This window comes from Rhinichthys klamathensis, unplaced genomic scaffold, assembly GCF_029890125.1.
Source record: "Rhinichthys klamathensis goyatoka isolate OS25496 unplaced genomic scaffold, OSU_Roscu_1.1 h1tg000011l_1, whole genome shotgun sequence".
Lineage (NCBI taxonomy): Eukaryota > Metazoa > Chordata > Actinopteri > Cypriniformes > Leuciscidae > Rhinichthys > Rhinichthys klamathensis.
This window is the reverse complement of record NW_026606564.1, coordinates 6,414,660-6,433,987: the sequence shown is the minus strand read 5'-3', so window position 1 is coordinate 6,433,987 and position 19,328 is coordinate 6,414,660. Positions and strand designations below refer to the sequence as shown.

General features: G+C 40.6%; 1 protein-coding gene across 1 annotated transcript in view; it reads right to left on the bottom strand.

Annotated features, from left to right (window-relative positions):
* Nucleotides 1-6,353: 6,353 nt before the first annotated feature.
* The window catches only part of dis3l2 (DIS3 like 3'-5' exoribonuclease 2), a 37,920-nt gene continuing 24,945 nt past the window's right edge, over nt 6,354-19,328 (bottom strand). The window contains exons 16-20 of the mRNA XM_056264788.1: nt 19,096-19,243; nt 10,658-10,788; nt 10,328-10,432; nt 7,863-7,964; nt 6,354-6,644 (exon numbers count right to left, since the gene is read on the bottom strand). Of these exons, the coding sequence (XP_056120763.1) occupies nt 6,546-6,644; nt 7,863-7,964; nt 10,328-10,432; nt 10,658-10,788; nt 19,096-19,243 (585 nt within the window). The 3' untranslated portion in view covers nt 6,354-6,545. The remainder of the gene's footprint in view (nt 6,645-7,862; nt 7,965-10,327; nt 10,433-10,657; nt 10,789-19,095; nt 19,244-19,328) is intronic.

Here is a 19,328-nt window from a genome sequence, read left to right as displayed (position 1 = left end):
GTTAATTAGGCAAGTGACGTTAGCCTATGGCAAGCCGTTTTAGCATTAAATGCCCCTGACTCTACTAATCGTAATTTAGTTTGACTAGTCAAAATTCCAATTCCAGATATCTATTCTGCATTTTAAATCGTCGTAATTGGATTTAAGATACAAAGTTATTATTGCCAAGTCAACTCTAAAGACCTATAGTGCTTTTTACAATACAGATTGTTTCAAAGCAGCTTTAAAGTGATTAAAGGAAAATAATGCAATAAAGATTGTTTCGGCTGTACAGCAGATCTAGGAAAATAGTGTTTAAGAAGAAAGTGTCTAGAAGTGTCTAGTGTCTAGAAGAAAATCACTGTTAAGTAAGTTCAGTGTTGATTCATTTTGGTTGTAAAAATCCTTAGTTATTAATTTAGTTAATTTATCTATAGCCTACAGCAGCTCTGGAGAAAACAGTGATATCATTGTCCAGTTCAGTTCTCACAATGGTGTCAACTTATTAAAACATAGACCAATTTGGAGTCGACGACACGGTTACGTCACTGCAGTTGTGCACGCATTGTGGTGGCAGATAAACAGCGTATTCACATATGCAATTCATACCTTTAGGCCCAGTTAGCCTACAGCATGAAATAATATTTAGCCTAGGCCTATAACTAGAAAACATTTACATACATCTAGGTATAGCAGCAGTAGTGTTTTACATTGTCATTGTTCACATTAAACAATGAAAAGCAGTTAATTCTAACTCAGCCATGCAAGTGAAGTACGCCATCAGTATATAGTTGCAATATCCCACATCTTGTATATCTGTGTTTTGTCCAGCTGGCTATGCAGCACGTCGGTCCATACACAAAAATCATTCGACAAATCTCGATATTCAATGTCCTGGACATGACAGCAAAGGGGACATTCTAAAATGCGTAACATGGCTTACTGTTCTAAGAAGACAGTGGTATTAAAAGAACAAACTCAGTAAACACCATACTAATAAAGCATACTATGCACAGCAAAGCAGATGAGCCCAGAATATGAACGCAATGCGCTTAATTACAGGTTAAGCATTTTCCTACAATAGAAACCACTGTTAAAAAGAAAACACTGGCTTAATGTATAATACAGTGATATTAAAAAGCTGATGAGCCCAGAATATGACAAAATAATAATAATAATATGTTTATGTTGCCTTTGGCTTGCTCAGTTGGGGATATTCAAATTAAATGACCCATCATACCACTGATCAGCTCTACCAAACTTGGATGTCTTTTTCCAGTAATAAACAAACACTGTTAAGTTGTTTTGATTGATACTGTGAAGCAGCTTTGATACAATCTGTATTGTGAAAGCGAGCGTGAGCATGTGCCCCGTGAAGTTCTCCACAGAGGTCGACCTGAATATGTTCCCAGGGTGAAGACGGCCAAGGGGTCGGGGTGAGAGGGGCTGTGGCAGGCTGACCAGTTTTCCCACTCAGGAGGCAGCAGGCGCAGTTACGTACCAGATCCTCAAAATCAGAGTCTATGTGGGGCCACCACACTGTGTCACGGCAGCGCTACTTCACCTTGACCACCCCCAGGTGCCCCTCATGCGCCATGTTTAGTACTCTGGACCTGAGAATCTCCGGAACGACCGCACGGTGGCCACGGGCCAGACACACTGCCCCCCAGCAGGAGAGCTCGTTGTGGAAGCGGTAATAGGGAAGCAACCTGTCATCCACTTTGGCCGGCCAGCCGTCCTGGACGTAGTTACGGAGAGTTGTGAGGGCCTCGTCTGTAGCTGAGGCCTGCTGCAGCTCCGCCAGAGTGACTACTGAACTGAGGGGGCCATGCAGGATGTGGACCCAGTCTTCGTCGCTCTCTGTGTCTGGTGTCACCTCGCCCGTCTCCTTCGTCACAGACACAGCTCTAGACAGGAGTTCGGCAACCGCGTTGGCCCGCCCAGGCATAAACTCCAGACTGAAGTTATACTGGTTCAGCCTGTCAGCCCACCACAGCAGTCTCATGGGCCTGTGCCCCGAGCCTTTAGTTGCCAGCAGTGCCGTCAGCGCTTGGTGGTCTGTGCGGATGGTGAAAGGCCTCCCGTATAGGTAAACATGCCAGCGTTCGCACGCCCACAGGCAGGCCAGGGCTTCCCTCTCCCCCACCAAATACTTCTGTTCTGCTGGAGTAAGTGCCCGTGAGGCGAAAGCCACCGGGCGTTCCACCCCCTATTGAATCTGTAAGAGAGCACAGCGCCTAGCGCCACCCCGGAAGCGTCGCAGGTGACCATAGTGGGCACGGTCAGGCTAAAATGGGACAGTGTGGGTGGGGACGTGAGCTGCCGTTTGATGATGCACACGGCTTCGTGGCAGGCCGGGGTCCAGTCCACGGAACATCCTTCCTGAGAAGCTGGCGGAGGGGGGCCGTTGAGTCAGAGTAGTATGGCATGAATCTGAGGTAGTAAGCGGCCATCCCCAGGAAGGAAGACAGCTGGGATGGTGAATGCGGGTCTGGCAGGGACAGAATGGCCTCAGTGTGGGACATTATTGGGGCGATGCCCTCCTTCGAGAGCCTGAAGCCCAGGAACTCGACCTCCTCAACCCCGAACATGCATTTCTCAGAGTTCAGTGTGACCCCATGCTGTTCGAAACGCTGAAAGACCTGCTCCAGGCGATCGTCATGCAGTGCGGTGGAGGGCGCATGCACCACCACGTCATCCAGGTAGATGGAGACACCCTGGATACCAGCCAGTATGAGTGACATTATCTTCTGAAAACAGCTCGGGGCTGATGAAAGTCCAAATGCCATACGTTTAAACCTGAAAGCCCCCATGTGCGTGACAAACGCCGTAAGATCCATGCTGGCCGGTGCCAGAGGGACCTGTAGGTAGCCGTTTCGTAAGTCCATCTTACTGAAAACAGTGGAGCCGTGGAAATGGCTAGTGAGCTCCTCAGCCGTAGGTAGGGGATACTTATCAGGGATGATGGCTTTGTTGACATCTGTGAGGTCGACACAGAGCCGCAGTCCGCCCCCCCTTTTCTTGGCTATCACCAGGTTAGACACCCACGGCGAGGCGTCGACAGGCTCTATGATGTCCACCTCCACAAGGCGATGCAGTTCGGCCTCCACCGCGTCACGGAGGGCCAGGGGAATGCGTTGTAAGGGCTGGATAACAGGGCGGACTGACGGGTTTACAGTGGGCTGGTGTACAAAACCAGTCATGCGGCCCAGCCCGTTGAACAGTTGTGGGTAGCGGTCAGGCCAGGAGATGGCAACTTGCAGGACATGCAGGCCCCTAGCATCACTCACACTAAAACCCAGGGCAAGGAACAAGTCTAGGCCCACAATGTTAGCTCCCTTCCGGGTGATGCAGAACTTGGTGGCAGGCGCACATTGTTGATCATACCTGACGGGCAGGCGGGCCACACCCAGAGTGGAGATGGGAGAATGGCCGTAGCCTAACAGGGGTTCAGCCGCTGCTTCCAGAGGCACGCGACTGAAAAAGCGATCATATGTGCATTTGTTTAGAATTGACACTTTCGCCCCTGTGTCCACGAGGAGTGGAATGAGAGCTGTGCCCACACGGCATGTGCAGAGCTTGAACGAAGGCTGTGAGGTCTGTTTTACTTTTGCCTGAATGTGTTAGCGTTTTGAAACATAAGTGCATCACAGTGCGAAATGTGTTTTAGTGAGTCAAGTCAAGTCAAGTCACCTTTATTTATATAGCGCTTTTTACAAGATTGTATCAAAGCAGCTTCACAGTGATAACATGAAAATAATACAACAAAGTTTGTTTCTAGAAGAAAATTGCGTCAACGTCCACCTTAAGTAAGGCAGATCAATAATATTGTTGAATATTAAATGTCCCCAACTAAGCAAGCCAAAAGCCAAGGCAACAGTGGCAAGGAACCAAAACTCCATCAGGTGACAGAAAGTGATATCACCTGAGGTGATTGAGAATGAGGTGATCACTCAGTGAGTGAGAATGTTTAGAGTTTTGCAAAAAGAGTGTATTAGATTTGCAAACAGTGTTTTAGCTACCTGAACTTGTTTAATATTTTACAGAAAAAGGGATTTATTCGACAAATTGGTTTAGCCTATTGAGAATTTGGTTCAGAGAATGGGGTTTAGTGTTTTAGGAATTTAAAAAAAACTGTAATTAGGTTAATTATCTGAATGTGCTCCTCCAAAACTTTGTTAATAAAACATAATTTAAAGACATGCGTTAAGTCACTTTGTGCATGCATATTAATACATGCATGGCTTAAAAATGCATGACATAACCGCACAAGGAGTAGCCTACTTGGAGAAGCTCTTAACACTGGTTTGACATGTATAATACAGCAACCAATTGTGATGTGGCACAACAAGCTCACATTTTAAAGTGGAGTGGTAATTTCCCAGTCTTTTGGAACTCTACTGTCTGTTTTCAGTTAAGAAAAGAATGGTATTATTCTTTACAGGTTGAATGGACAGGAATACCCATCTCTTTAACCTACCATACACATAACACATGATCACATTTCTATAATTCAAATCCAGGATTGTTACACTGCATAAATTAGGTCAACACCTAGTTGAGTGTTCCAGGAGTTGAGTGTTCCAGGAGTTGAGTGCACCAAGTGTTCCAGGAACACTTCCCAGAACATCCATATCCAGACCAAATGGTAGACCTGCACCGAGAGATGACAACGCAGCCCTGAATGTCAGCGAACCCCATGCCGAGTCCTAGAGTCAGATACAAAGACCTGGTCGACCAGACAAGTCCTCTGCACAGAGCCCTATGTGATGAAACTTGTGATGCAGTCTGGAATCACAATCGCATCATGTTCGTTGGTTTGACCAGAGGAGAACTGGACCCTGACTGACTGAGCCTGGTTTCTCCCAAGGTGCCCTTATTGGATGAGAGCTGAACAATGACACTATTGACTCTTCAGAGCTGCTTTGCAACATTGAGCATTATTTTCCCGTTTCACTGTAAAGCTGCTTTGAAACAATCTGTATTGTATAAAGCGCTATATAAATAAAGGTGACGGTAAATAAATGGAGGTGGTGGAGACTTTGTGGAAGTGGTTTTTATTAGTTTTGCCGTCAGTATCACACTTAAGCATTTTCATTTGCCAACCACCACAGGTTTTTCCTAATTACTCACATTGCATATATGTGATAGGACTACATTTTTAGACCAATGTTACAACAAATGTGCACGTACATCAAATTGAACCCGTACCGGAGTACATACAACACAAGTCTCTAATTAAATACCATATGCAGATTTTACAAACATTGTACACATGGATACTGACATGTTCCAATCTTACAACTGGGCAACTTTTTTCCCCACTTCATTTACACATCAGCATTTTGTTTATTTTACAAGAACTGCTTTTTTTTTGTCATATCATATGACTGCTTTCTTGCTAACTGTAGAGATTCTTCAACTGAACGAAATGGCTTAAATGTTAAAAGTTACGCCCAGATGCCTTTTTCTAGTCTTTCTAACATGTTATATAATCATTGTCAGTGTTAGAGTTTTATACTGGACTCAAGGGTGGCATATTACACTATACAGTAGAGAAGACATTGTTTGCAAGATCAATAGTTTATAAGTAAATCGTAGATATATCTGAAACGATCACTGAAATTCCATGTGCAAAAATAAGCATATGAAAACATTAAATGAAATGCATAAGATGAGACAAATGACACTAAAACATTTCTTAAAGACATCAAATAGACGTTCAGTGTATGTAAAACTCAAGTGTATGGGGTATTTTGGGCAGTACATTTACATACATAAGAAGCAAGCAGTGGAGTGATTGTAAAGTAAAATTATCTGCCAGATGTTTTCTTCAAATGGTGGGTCCCAAAAGTTTTGATGCTTTACAACTAATTCTTGAAAATAATTAAAAAGCATCTATCAATAGTTAACAAAAGATTCACCCAAAGGTCCTATTTAAAAACATAATAGATCCAGTATTTGCAACAAAACAAAGCAATCACTCATCCAAGCTAATATATAGTCCAAAAATCACTCAATAAAATGGTATGTTTGTTAAGGGCTCAATGCTTCCCATTGGGAAAACAAAATAATCATTAACATATCTTCAACTTCTAAAGTTGACAAACGCCATTTCTGAAGTGATTATACTAAAAGTTAAGGCAGAAAGAAAAGAAAAAAAAGAAGCTCAAATGTTACAAAGCACACAATGGTCGAAGTGTTAAAACACTGGCATCAAAAAAGTAACTAAAATTCACTTTGCAAACTATTCTCTGAATGAGGGTGAATTTCATGTTTCAAAATAGAGATATTTAAACTTATGACACAATCCCTGAAAACAAAACCTTCACTTAACCCTTCCTGAGGCTAAAGCAAAATATTTCAAATATTTCAACTTGAACACTTAACATTCCCAAATTAAAAGAAATGTGCATTTGGCAGATTTCAGAACAAAATCCTATAAAAGTCAAATAAAATCACATAAAACTGAGTTCATGGTTTACTGGTGCAGAGGAGAAGCCTTTGTCACCATTGATACTTCTGTTTGGTTAAGAATAAACCTGCGGAAATAAAAATGGGATAATTCATACAAGTGCTGAGGGTCTCTTGAGCACAGCACTGTATTTCATAGGAACTCGATCTGCCTTCAGCTGAACATTCAACAGGGTGAAGATGGAGATCTCCTGCAGAAGAAGACAACACACCATTATTCACTGCAAGAAATAACCATGGTATGTGATTGCTAGGATGTTCCAAGATGCAGCGAAGGTGTTGATACGCAGTTTCTATGATATTTTGAGTGGTTTTGGCTCAGGGTCAACCCAGACTTTGTTGGTGCCCAGGGAGAGATTTTAGATTGGCGTCACTGAAACACTGGCAACAATAAAATGGATTCAAATTACTTAAAAACAACACTTTTTCATTAATACAAAGCTTCCTTTTCTTTCGTTCCTCCCTAAGCCAAATTTAACATCCATTCAGCCCAATAAGTGAGTGTTGTAAAATGCAGTCTACTGTTGCTAAACTGCGGGACGTGCTTGATATTAAACAGTGTTATTAAAAAAAATATTAAGCTGCAAAAGAGATGCTGTTCCCCAGGCGGCCTCCTGTGCGTACGCCCTGAGATGGGGAACGGGCATAGGCAAACTTTACCGTGTGGGCTTCAGATACGCTCCTAAACGGTCAAATAGCCTACACACAAAAATGTCGAAATTCCGTTTTAAGTATCCTCATAAACACAGTCGGTTATATCTTAAGTCAATGTAAACATTTTGAGAAAGCGTGTTTGATCTGAGCAGCCCTTGAAGTCATTAATGTTAATCAAACAACAAGATAAAAATCACACTACAAAAGTTATTCATTCAAGAGCAGTTTTAAATAAGGATTAGTCTATATTTCATGTATACAGCAGTGTTATTTTGATCACTTTATTCAATTTCTGTTGTAGGCTATTACTTATCTGAATACTACTGTTAGTACATCTTCCTGAAAAACCTTAAGCACTTTATTTAATTTGTATTTTTGTTCTGTTGTATTTTTTGTTCACTGTTGGTGTAATGGTCAGGTGTCCCAATACTTTTGTCCATATAGTGTATATGCAGTTGGTACGGTGTCCCAGGCAGTTTCATGGGTGTTGCTAAGCGGTTGTTAGGACGTTCTGAGTGTTTTTATGTATTGCTATGTGGTTGCTAGATTCTGAGTGGTTGGGAACATTGTTATGTGGATCACTGCTTCTGTTATAAATGTAAAAGCATATCCTCATGATTAAACATTTTTGTTAAACATTTTGAAATTGTAAACATTGTGTTTGCAACTGCACTCATTATAAAGCCACCAATATAACAGATATTGAGAAAATGAGGCTTTAAGCAAACAGAAGAAAGCTGCATGTAGTAGCGCACCTGTTGTAACTCCTTGCTTGGGTCACCTGTTTCCCAAAAAAGCGTCATCTCTGTTTTTTTTCCCACTTTACGGAAGTTGACCGCCTTTAGTCCCTCTAATGACTTCAAGAGAAACACAGCATGTTATTTATTATTCATTATTTCATGCATAATTAAAAAGCAATGAATGTTTTTTTCTGTTGTGGCCATTTATAGTGTGCTGGTTTATAGCTCCGCTGCTTACCACATTCAATGGATTTAAAGGGGTATTCACAGCTGGCAAAATGGGCTTTTAATTAAACTTGGCTGCCTATATGGTAGAAAGGTGAATCATCTGAATCATCAAAACCAACAAAATCATGGTCATCGCTGATTACTCAATATATCATGGGACTATTACATTTAGAATAACTGTCTAGCCAGGATATCTTCCGAGTTTCTGAAACAACAACCTTGCTAAAAAATACTGCTGATACATTATTATTTTCAAATGTTAAATGTTAGGCCTGTAAAAAAAAAGGTTAGTTCATGATTCATTTTTTTTAAATTCCCACTACAAGAACAACGTTCTTGAATGAATAATTTATTAGATTCACGCTGGTCTGTTATTGTAGGGACATCGACTTTACATTTTCACATCCCTAAAAATGACGCGGAACAAAAACTGTGATTGGTTGCGTTACATGTCAGTCAAACGTCCTCGGCCAATGAAAGCTGCGATAGAGACCTTCTGCTGTTAGTCTGGCTACGCGAGACTACTATTGAATAGGCTTGACCAGAATAAAATACTGCCTTGCCCGAGTAGGCAATACTTATTCGCAAACTTTTAGTCTGGATGGTTTTGACTTGTATTGTTCCCAGGTGCAAGAATTCAAAGAGCATGAATTTCTCAGTCCAGGTAACACGGAGAAAGAGTAAACAATGTTCATTTACATATACTACCAACATTGTAACAATACATTGTAACACCAGTTATGGTGCACATAACTGGTGCGTAAGCGTGGTAAAAATAAACTATGCGCACTAGAAAACGTGGAGGGAAACGCTTTTGAGTACCAACATTTGAAGACAGGGACAGGTTTACTTACTGGAGTAGGATTTTTCTCCATCTCTGGTAAGAGCAATCATGTGTGTTCATTAATTATCAGCGGTCCAACGGTGATCTGTACGGATTAACTGCTAAGTTTAACCATCATAGAATGAAAGTTCATCATTTGGACGTGTTATGTCTTGCCAATTTACACATTCAAACGATTTTAAATGCAGAAGAAGAGGCAAAAATCGGGACTCGCACGCCGTTATCTGTGCGCACAGCCTCTCACACGAAGAAGAATAGAGGGAAAAAAAACAAAGTGAATGATAGTCTAACACTAACGGGCAGATTTGCTAACAGCTTGTGCCAGGGCAAACCCTCTTTTGCCAATAAAAACTACTGTCAGGATTAACCGGATGAAGCAGACGAAATTTGAGAGTCAAAAAGGAGATTGCGCCTTTGCTGTAGCAGCGCCTATACTTTGGAACAGTTTCCCGAAACATATTAGAGACTGTACGGGACTCAAAACACATCTGTTTCCAATAGCTTTTAATCAGGGACAATTTTATTTTGTGTGTTTCCAGTGTGATGCTTGTTTTTTTCTTTTTTTCTGTGAGACATTGTAAAGCACATTGGTCAACTTGTGTTGCTTTAATTGTGCTATATAAATAAAGTTGCTATTGCTATAAAGACAAGCAGTGAAAAAATAGCATAGAAAAGGCATGGACGGTTATTTTTGCGGTTGACCTTACGGCTTATGCATTTGTAGGAGTTACCTTTTCAGATGCAAAAATTTATTGGAATAATAGTATTTAAATGAATCATGCAAGGTGATTTACTAAGGTTTGCGCTAGTCAATTTACTGGTATTTGCGCCATTATTTAACGCCCACAAAAAGCATGTCTTAAACCATAAACCATACAAACAAAGCCCCGCCCACCGATTCACGCATGTAGTAGGAGGTGAGTAAATAGGAGGTTATTAAAGGACATAAACACATTAATGGAGCCTCCAGGTTTTACGCATTAATAAAAATAGGCATGACAATAAATTGTATTTTAAGAGAATAAGTAAATGTATATACTAATACTAAAAACTGCTAATTTAGAATTTGAAACATGATTGGGGACATGGGAATTTGCCTGTCAAATGCTTAATTTTTTTATTATCCTTAGGTACTAATTATGAATGTGTGTTAATTGGGGTACATCTATGGATGAAAAACCATGTGGGTATGAAACTTGATTAACATTTTATGTGAAATATGCAGTATTGTTTCATGGGGACATAAAATCCACCAAACTATAGGAAAGACCCAAACACAGGATTACCCGAGCAACAAAACGATAGATGCTTCTGAGGATTACAAGGATTGCTGAATTTCACTGGTTTACTAGTTTACTATTTAGAAGGAAAAGCTGTGAAAAAAAATAGTTGAATAAGTCATACGTACATTACAGTAGATTCGTTTCTGCACTCCATAGCGAAGCACCAGCACATCAAAGGACTGGTCCAGAACCCCCATGACCATAGCCTCCGAATCCAGAGGACCACACTCCTACCAGCAACATCACACTCATTAATGAATGCTTTGTTTACCAACATCATTTCTGTAATAACTATGCTTACAATATATCAAGGGCAAAATGTATTTGCTCAAATTTGTTCAGAGTTTACTTTATTACTATTACTATTTACATGCAGAAGACTTTTACTCTATGTGCAAGCTGTGCAAATGATACATAAAACCTGACCTCTTGAGTATCTTTGCTATAATACATACCTTCACAAAGACAGCAAAGAAAAGTTCAGAGCTCAGCTCTTGAACTCTCTTTGAAGCAGTCTTCCTGTCATTGCAGTGGGATGACTGTTTGTGTACTTCCTCTCCTGTGAGACTCAAACGTGGCCCACAGTCTGTAATGACAGATAGAATAAATATGAGGCTCCAGATAAAACGGCACTTAACTTAAAGTCTGCATGAACCAGAAGTTGTGCATTTCAGAATGAGATGCAATACAGAAAGATAAAAAAGATAGAAGGCAGGGCTTGATTTTAGCGCACATCCTCGCCATCTCTAGCTCACAGCAGACTGACAATTGGAGAGGAGTTGCTAAGGATGTTCTGCCCAAGTCGTCAGAGAGGAACACCATTCCAAAGGGGAAGCACATTTTGAGATTTTGACTAAAGATTACAAAGATAATTTTTTTCATTTGGTGGATTAACTTGCACAGATGAATTGTTCACCACAATACTAGTAATGGTCAAAGTAAAGTAAATAGGGTCAATTTAGTTTTACTGAGACTTTTATAAAACACTGGAGCTGCAACTGAAGCATCCAGGTCAAAATATATGACAACTGAATGATAATTTTACACTTTCAAATGTGTTTTAGTAAATGTTGACAAGAACTTGGCATGTTCATGTAACTCATGTAACCTAATTTGTGACTCAATTACAGTGGGTTGTATTAGCATCTTCTTGGTCGACTTTACAAAGGATGTGTTTGGATATCTTTGTAAAGAGAGTTACCAATCGGGAGAAGGGTATACAAAAGTATTTCGAAACCGTTAGATGTGCCATGGAATACTGTGAAGGCCATCATCAACAAGAGGAGACAACAGGGCACCATAATGACATTCCAAATGAAAGGGCACCCGTTCAAAATTGATGGATGCTAGGACTTACAGTAGCATTAATTGAGCTGTAGGAATATCTGGTAAGTATTGGTCACATGCTGCATGTGACAACAACATCATATGTCTGGGCTATGGGTAGGGTAGATGGAGGCAATTACTCACAAAAATAAAAAAGAAGAAAAAACACGGTTAAAAACGCAGCCGCTAGAGTTCTTACTAGAACCAGGAAGTATGACCATATTAGCCCGGTTCTGTCAACACTGCATTGGCTCCCTATTAAACATTGTAAGTGATCAGCAATATTTTAAAATTTATACAAAGCACTAAATGGTTTAGCTCCCCAGTAATTAAGCGAGCTCTTAACGCATTATAGTCCTTCACGTCTATTGCGATCTCAAAATTCCGGCCAGTTGATAATACCTAGAATATCAAAATCGACTGCTGGCGGTAGATCATTTTCCTATTTAGCACCAAAACTTTGGAGTAGTCTTCCTAGCATTGTCCGGGAAGTAGACACACTCTGTCAGTTTAAATCTAAACTAAAAACGCATCTCTTTAACCTGGCATTCACATAGAACATTATACATTTCTATTATTCAAATCAGTTAAATGATTGTTAGGCTGCATAAATTAGGTCAGTCGGAACCGGGAACTAGAGGTCTGCACTCCCGCGGAACCCGCGGGTCGCGACGCAAAACAGTGCGGCGCGGGACAAATTTTGAAAGGTCATTGCGGGAGCGGACGGGATGATGGAGGTGCACTTGCGGGTGCGGGCGGGAGGGATGATAGCCTACGCCGCACTCCCACAAATTAAATATGAGTGTAAAGTAAAATAAATGATTAAAGAAGCGTACATAATTTGTAGTTGTGAGGGATATTCTGTTTGGCAGCAATAAAAACGTTTTAAGCAGCCAAAACTTGTGGATGTTGTCGTTTGGGGTAGGGCGGGGCCTAATCTCACGCACACTTGTTTTAGAGACGTCCTTCCCGCTGCTCTGTGTTCGAACTCAAAAGCTTCAAGTTCAAAATAGACAGCATGGACGAGGAACAGCGCCTCTAGTCTAAGCAGCAGCTGCTTTTTTTACCTTTATTTTGATCATTTTCATTTAGACATGCTGGTAGCGACCTGCTGAGTTTTTATTTTTATTATTAAAAGGTATGCACAGGCTGTTTTCAGTTTAACACCTTCACTGAGCTCAAAGCCCGAATAGCTTTTTAGTCTTTTACGAATGTTCATGGCTAGCCTATAATGTGACCAGAACATCTAATATATAATTAGATATATTAGATAGATAATAATATTACCTCATCGAATATATTTTATATTTTTGTTTTTGGTTACAGCCAAAGGCTGTTTTTATTTATTTATTTATTTATTTATTTAAAAGGGACAATGCATATGAATGAACATAGTTTTTCAGCAATGTACATATGCCAAAATTAGCCCCCAGGCTATTTTACATTTGTAGTCCCATGTGAGGTCATCAAACATTACCCAATAACACAGCTAAACATTTAATTTAAACATGATTCGACATTTTTTTTTTTTTTTTTTTTTTTAAAGGACACACGATTAACAACAACCTATACGAAATGAAACAAATCAGTAAACAGGGCATCTAATATGACATACTCATACATGACGGACACATGCAAAAAACACATACATAGTAAAGTGCTACTTAAAGTGCATTAAGTGCTATATCAAATTCTTCAAGTGCTATTAGATGCTGCACAATGCTAGATCTAGTTTGGTATGCATACATACATACACTTATAAAGTAATACAATGAACCGTATCTATTTATCTAAATTAAAACAATTATCAGTAGTGGGCACATATTTGATTTGTTTTAAGCCATTCTTTAAGTTGGTTCTTAAAACAGGGGAAGGTCGGGCTTTCTCTCACAGCAACCGGTAATTTGTTCCAGATCTCTGTCCCCTTAATTGATAGTAGTACATATTTTCCGAAAGCTGTACGTCTGTGAGGCACCACACAATCACCTCTCGTGCAGGCCCTGGTTACACTTCTGCCTCCATCCGTTGTTTTCACTTTAATGTAGTCACTTAGTGGGGTTGGGGCTAGACCATGTAAGGTCTTATATATAGCACAGGCGTATTTGAGCTTTAAGAAATTTGCAAAGCTTAGTAGGTTATATTTTTGTAAAATTAAGCAGTGATGATATGAGAGTGGTTTCCGGTCTAAAATTTTTAGGGCTTGTTTGAAAAGTGACTCCGTTTTTTTTAGTATTGTGGCGTTTGTAAGTGACCAGTTTGTAAAACCATATTCCAGATGAGAAAGGATCATACAGTGAAGAAACATTCTGGCCACTTTATATGACAGGGATGGTCTAATGAATCTAAAGTTAGCAAGATTAAATTTAACGTTTTTTGATAAGCTTTTTATTTGATTTTTAAAAGACAGTGTTGGGTCTAGTACAATGCCAAGGTATTTAAATTCGTTTACTAACTGTAGTTCTTCTTGGTTTAAAAATATATTTGAGCGAGTTACTTCAATGAGCCGCTTTGAGAACATCATACAGACAGTTTTTTTAGGGTTCAGTAGTAAACATGATTCAATGAGCCACTCCTGTACACGGCTCAATGCATATGTAAGTGACTGAGAGGCTTCTTGAATAGTTTTTGCTTGTGTAAAAATTACTGCATCATCTGCATACATTAAAATATTGATATTTTGGCATACAGTAGGCAGGTCGTTAATGTATAAAGAAAAAAGAAGAGGGGCAAGTATGGAGCCTTGTGGAACCCCTACTGGACATTCTAAATACGGAGATTTAATGTTGTCAATAGAGACACAGTGTATTCTATTGGCCAGGTACGAATTCATCCAGCTGATGGCTTGTTCAGAGAAATTGAAATGAGTTAATCTAGATAGGAGCATCTGATGATTTACAGAATCGAATGCCCTTTTCATATCTAGAAAAACAGCACCAACAACAGGATGCGTATCTAATGAATGTTTGACCTTTTCCATAAAAACATTAACAGCTGTTTCAGTTGAATGATGAGCACGAAAACCAAACTGCATTGGATGCAGAGGCGAGCCGCATATATTTAGATGTTTTATTAATTGTTTTGCTATCCATTTTTCAATAATTTTTGATATAACTGGCAGGATACTAATTGGTCTATAATTATTTATATCTAATCTACTCCCTGATTTAAAAATTGGTGAGATTGTGGCCATCTTCCAGTCTGGAGGAACAGCAGATTGTTTGATTGATAAATTAATCATATGCGTAATAGGGCATACTAACGACTCTTTATGTAGTTTAAAAAAAATGAGTGTCCAATCCAAACTGATCCTTGGCTTTGGAATTATTTAACTCATCAATGATGGATGCCACATCTGGTTCCGTGATGTCTTTTATCCTAAATATAGGTTGTGAGCGGTTTACAGGAGAAGAGACACATTTAGGTGTAATGAATAATTGAGATATTTCTTGGACAGAATTTTTAAAAAATGAATTTAACTCAGACGCTAGAGTGAGTGGATCTTTCACCACTACATTATTAATTTTAAGTTCAGTTAATTTATCTTGTTTATTCTGTTTGCCAGTTAGTTTATTAATGCTTTGCCATATTTTTTTCCCATTCCCTTTTGCACCGTCAATAATATTCATAAAAAAATTTGATTTGGCCTTCCGCATTATTTGTATAACTTTATTTCTTGCTGAAGTGAATTGTTGTCTGTCTGAGGTAAGGCCAGTATTAATCGCTCTTTTTAATAATTGATCTCTTCTCTTCATTTGCAAACGACAATCATTATGAAGCCATGGTATGGCATTGTCTTTCGTTCTTCTATGCCTCACCTTTTTTATAAATGATGCCATAACCATTTTAACCTTGCTATGAAACATGACGCTATTGTCTATGATATCTTCGCTTGCGATTAGGTAAGTCCAATCCTGCCCATTCAGGGCTATTTCCAAATTTTGATGTTGACATTTAGGGATTATATTATGAAACAGAGAATTTTTTGAAACAATGGAATTACAAGATCGTGTTTTAGTTAATTTTCGTGAAAAAAAGATTCCATTTATGATCAGACAAACCAGTTAAAAGATTGTAGGTTTTAATAATTCTTTCAGGTTTGTTTGTAAAAATTAGGTCTATTGTTGTTTTGGAGCGATTAGTTATTCGAGTTGGCGTTTTGATTAATTGTTCCAAATTAAAATAATCTGTTGTGTGTTTAAGGTTTTTCCTTTCTTTCTTATTATCCCAATTAATATTAAAATCACCTATTAAAATTAACTCTTTTTTCAGATTAACAAGATTGATAAGGGTTTTAAGATCACTATAAAAGTCTATTTTAGCTGATGGTTTACGATACATGCATATGACTGTAAAAGTCATTTCTTTAGAAAGTATAATCTCTACTCCCACACACTCAAGTTTAATGTCATCGGACCATACAATCTCATTACATTTAAGGGTGTCTTTGACATATAATATAACCCCCCCTCCCTTCCCCTGACCCCTATCCTTTCTAAAAACATTGTAACCAGGTATTGTTATTGCTGCCTCAGGTGATGAAGAGGTTAACCACGTTTCTGTTAATCCTAGAAAGGAAATATTTGATTGTATTAAAAGATGCTCTAACTGTTCACGTTTGGGAATCATGCTTCTAATATTCAGGTGTCCACCAAGTAGCCCTTTAGGTTTGCAGCTTGGATCCCAAATCATCTTTGCTTGATTTATAGACTGGAAAATTCTTGATGCTCTATGTTTCTTAAAAACTAGGTATTTATGTTTGACTGAGGTTATCATACCTTGGTTGTATTCATTACTGCTGTTTATACCTAATGAAGTTGATATCGTTTTGTCTTTACTGCCAAATGTCTGTACTGCTTTGCTGGTACCTTGAACTGGTCTCGCCATTTCTGCGTTGGTGTCCGAGTGTTTCGAATCGATGTTTATGTCAAATTTCTGGGCACCGTGTTGAAGGCGCAGACCCACGGGTGAGGCCACTGCCGCGCCGCCGACCCGGCGCATCCGGTTCACGCGAGCCAGGCCCAGATCCGCCCGCGGAGCCGACCGCACGAGCGGTATGACGTTACCACCGCGCCTCCGATCGGCATGATCAGGACCCGTAGACCAGGCGTACCATGGCGACGACCAAGCGCTCCGCGTCAACAACCGGGTGAGCTGCACCGATGGTCGACATATTAGCTGCGGTGGAAGCTGTGGTGATGGCCAGGTGAGCTGCGCCGGTGGTAGCCAGATGAATTGCGGCGATAGTATCCAGGTTAGTGGCGACGGTATCCAGGTTAGCTGTGGTGGTAGCCAGATCAGCTGCGGCGAGGATCTACAAGTTGATGATAATGATAGGCCGGAGAGCTGCGGCGATGGAAGGCCGGAGAGCTGCACCGGTGGTATCCAGGTTAGCTGCAACGGTATTATCCATATTAGCTGCGGTGGAAAACAAATTAGCTGTGGTGATAGCCAGGTGAGCTGCGCCGGTGGTAGCCAGATGAGTTGTGGCGATGATATTCAGGTTAGCTGTGGTGGTAGCCAGATGAACTGCGGCGGTGGTCTACAAGTTGGTAGCGATGGTAGGCCGGAGAGCTGCGGCGATGGTAGGCCGGAGAGCTGTGCCGGTGGTATCCAGGTTAGCTGCGGCGGTTGTATACATGTTAGCTGCGGCGTTAACCCGGTGAACTGCCCCGATGGTGGCCAGAGTTGCTGGGGAAGCTGCCTGGGTTGAGTTGATTGAATGATAACAGAGCTGTTTACAACCATAGGCGGTGGACCAGGATTTGTTTCTACATCACCTGCCAGTAGCAAAATAGCTGTGAAGTATACAAATCCCATGGAAGGGCTGAGTGTGTTGGTCTGCTGGTGTTTCGTTAAAGGGGGCCTTGCACGGCCATTGTCCAAGAATCTTGAGAACAGTAAATGTTGACTATATTTAGCTGAAAAGACTTGATCACAATTTTCGCTTTTACTATTACAAAGACGTGATACACATAACAATAAATACACGCTTGTAACAGCGGTTAAATATAGAGCAATTTGTGGAAGAGACGGAGATCTTTTTGATGGTTTTCGAGATATTTGATACGACCCCGCAGGACCTGACTGACTGCGTGAATGTGTTCCGGCGGCCATCTTTGGGTAATGAACTTATTGATCTGTTTTTGTTAGGCATAAGGTATACACGATAATTAAGTATATTGGTATTTGTGCCGACTAATGTTTATCTTTGTTGGCGTTAGTTACTGATGCCTATTTAATGTTTTGTATGGTTGAACATATGCAGGCTTACCAATAAATATGTTAGCCTACCAAGCTTTAAGCTTTATCAAGAATTAGTGCGCACGCATGTTTCCCCCTAGACCTTTCGTGAGACAGAAAGTGAACATCCTGTCTGCCGTCTTGCGGGCATTTGCGGGCGGGAGCGGGACATAATATCACAGATGCGGGCGGGAGCGGGACTAAAAATTACAAATCTTTGCGGGAGCGGGACTGAACACTGCGGGAGCGGGACTGAAAATTGTGTCCCGTGCAGGTCTCTACCAGGAACATTTCCTATAAAATCCGATGTACTTATTACATCATAAGAAGAATGGCATCTACGCTAATATTAGTCTCTCTGTTTATCCCGAGTTTTACTGTAGTCAGCCGGATCCGGGCCGTATCCAGATCAGATGATGGACCTGCGCTTGGACACGACCACAACGCATCCCTGAAGTGTCAGCAGAGATTGTGTCAACTAGACTCTCCCCTGTGAAGCCCTCATCGACACGGCAGCCATCGGCACTGATCCTTAACAAACCCGTCTCCATACCGGCGTGATTCTGATCTTCAACCAGATGGAACTGGATAACATTCTGATTGTTCTGATCCAATCTGACTTCTGACCTGTAATTCTGCCTGAATCATAATCAATTGTTTTCCCCCCCTCTATTCTGTCACCTGATGGAGTTTGGGTTCCTTGCCACTGTCGCCTTTGGCTTACTTAGTTGGGGACACTTAATATTCAACAATATTATTGATCTGTTATCACTGTAAAGCTGCTTTGAAACAATCTGTATTGTAAAAAGAGCTACATAAATAAAGATGACTTGACTTAAAATAATGATTAAAATTGGTTTGAACTTTTGATTTTAAAAGGTACGTTTGGCTCAAAAACAAGACCGCTCATCACGCAAATAACACCATAAACACAATGAAGCTAGATGGTGCAAGCATCATGCTCCTTCTCCTCAGCTGGGACTGGGGCAGTGAACTACTCCAGTTCTTGTTAAAACACACTAGACATGCTTATTATGTGCATTTTGTTCACTTTTTGTGAGAAATCATATTTGTTTTGTCCATCAAAAGTGTGCTTTCACTTTAATTGAGCGCGAGTAGTGCAGCAAAAATAGACTCGGCGCCGAAACCCCTGATTCACTGATGCTCTATTACCGGTAAATGTTGCATTGCATAGTGGAACATTTCCCTCACTAGTGAGCAGGCAGCAGGACGTTGAGAACCTCTAGTGGAGCTGGAGCACATTACAGAAAGCCTTCAGTCAAGCAATAGTCACATGCACCCTGACTCTTGAACACGAGTAACTCACCAATGGAGGCGGCCAGTAGACGGTGCACTATGACATCAGCATAGCGTCGTATAGGTGAAGTGAAGTGTGTGTAAAGAGGCACATTCAGAGCATAATGACGGAAGAACTTCTCATCCTTCAGAGCTCCAGAACAGAAATACACCGCCATCTACACAGGAAAACAATATCAAATAATTCTGATTAAACCTGGAAAGAATTGAGCCGGATGACACCACTGTAATGCTGCATTATAG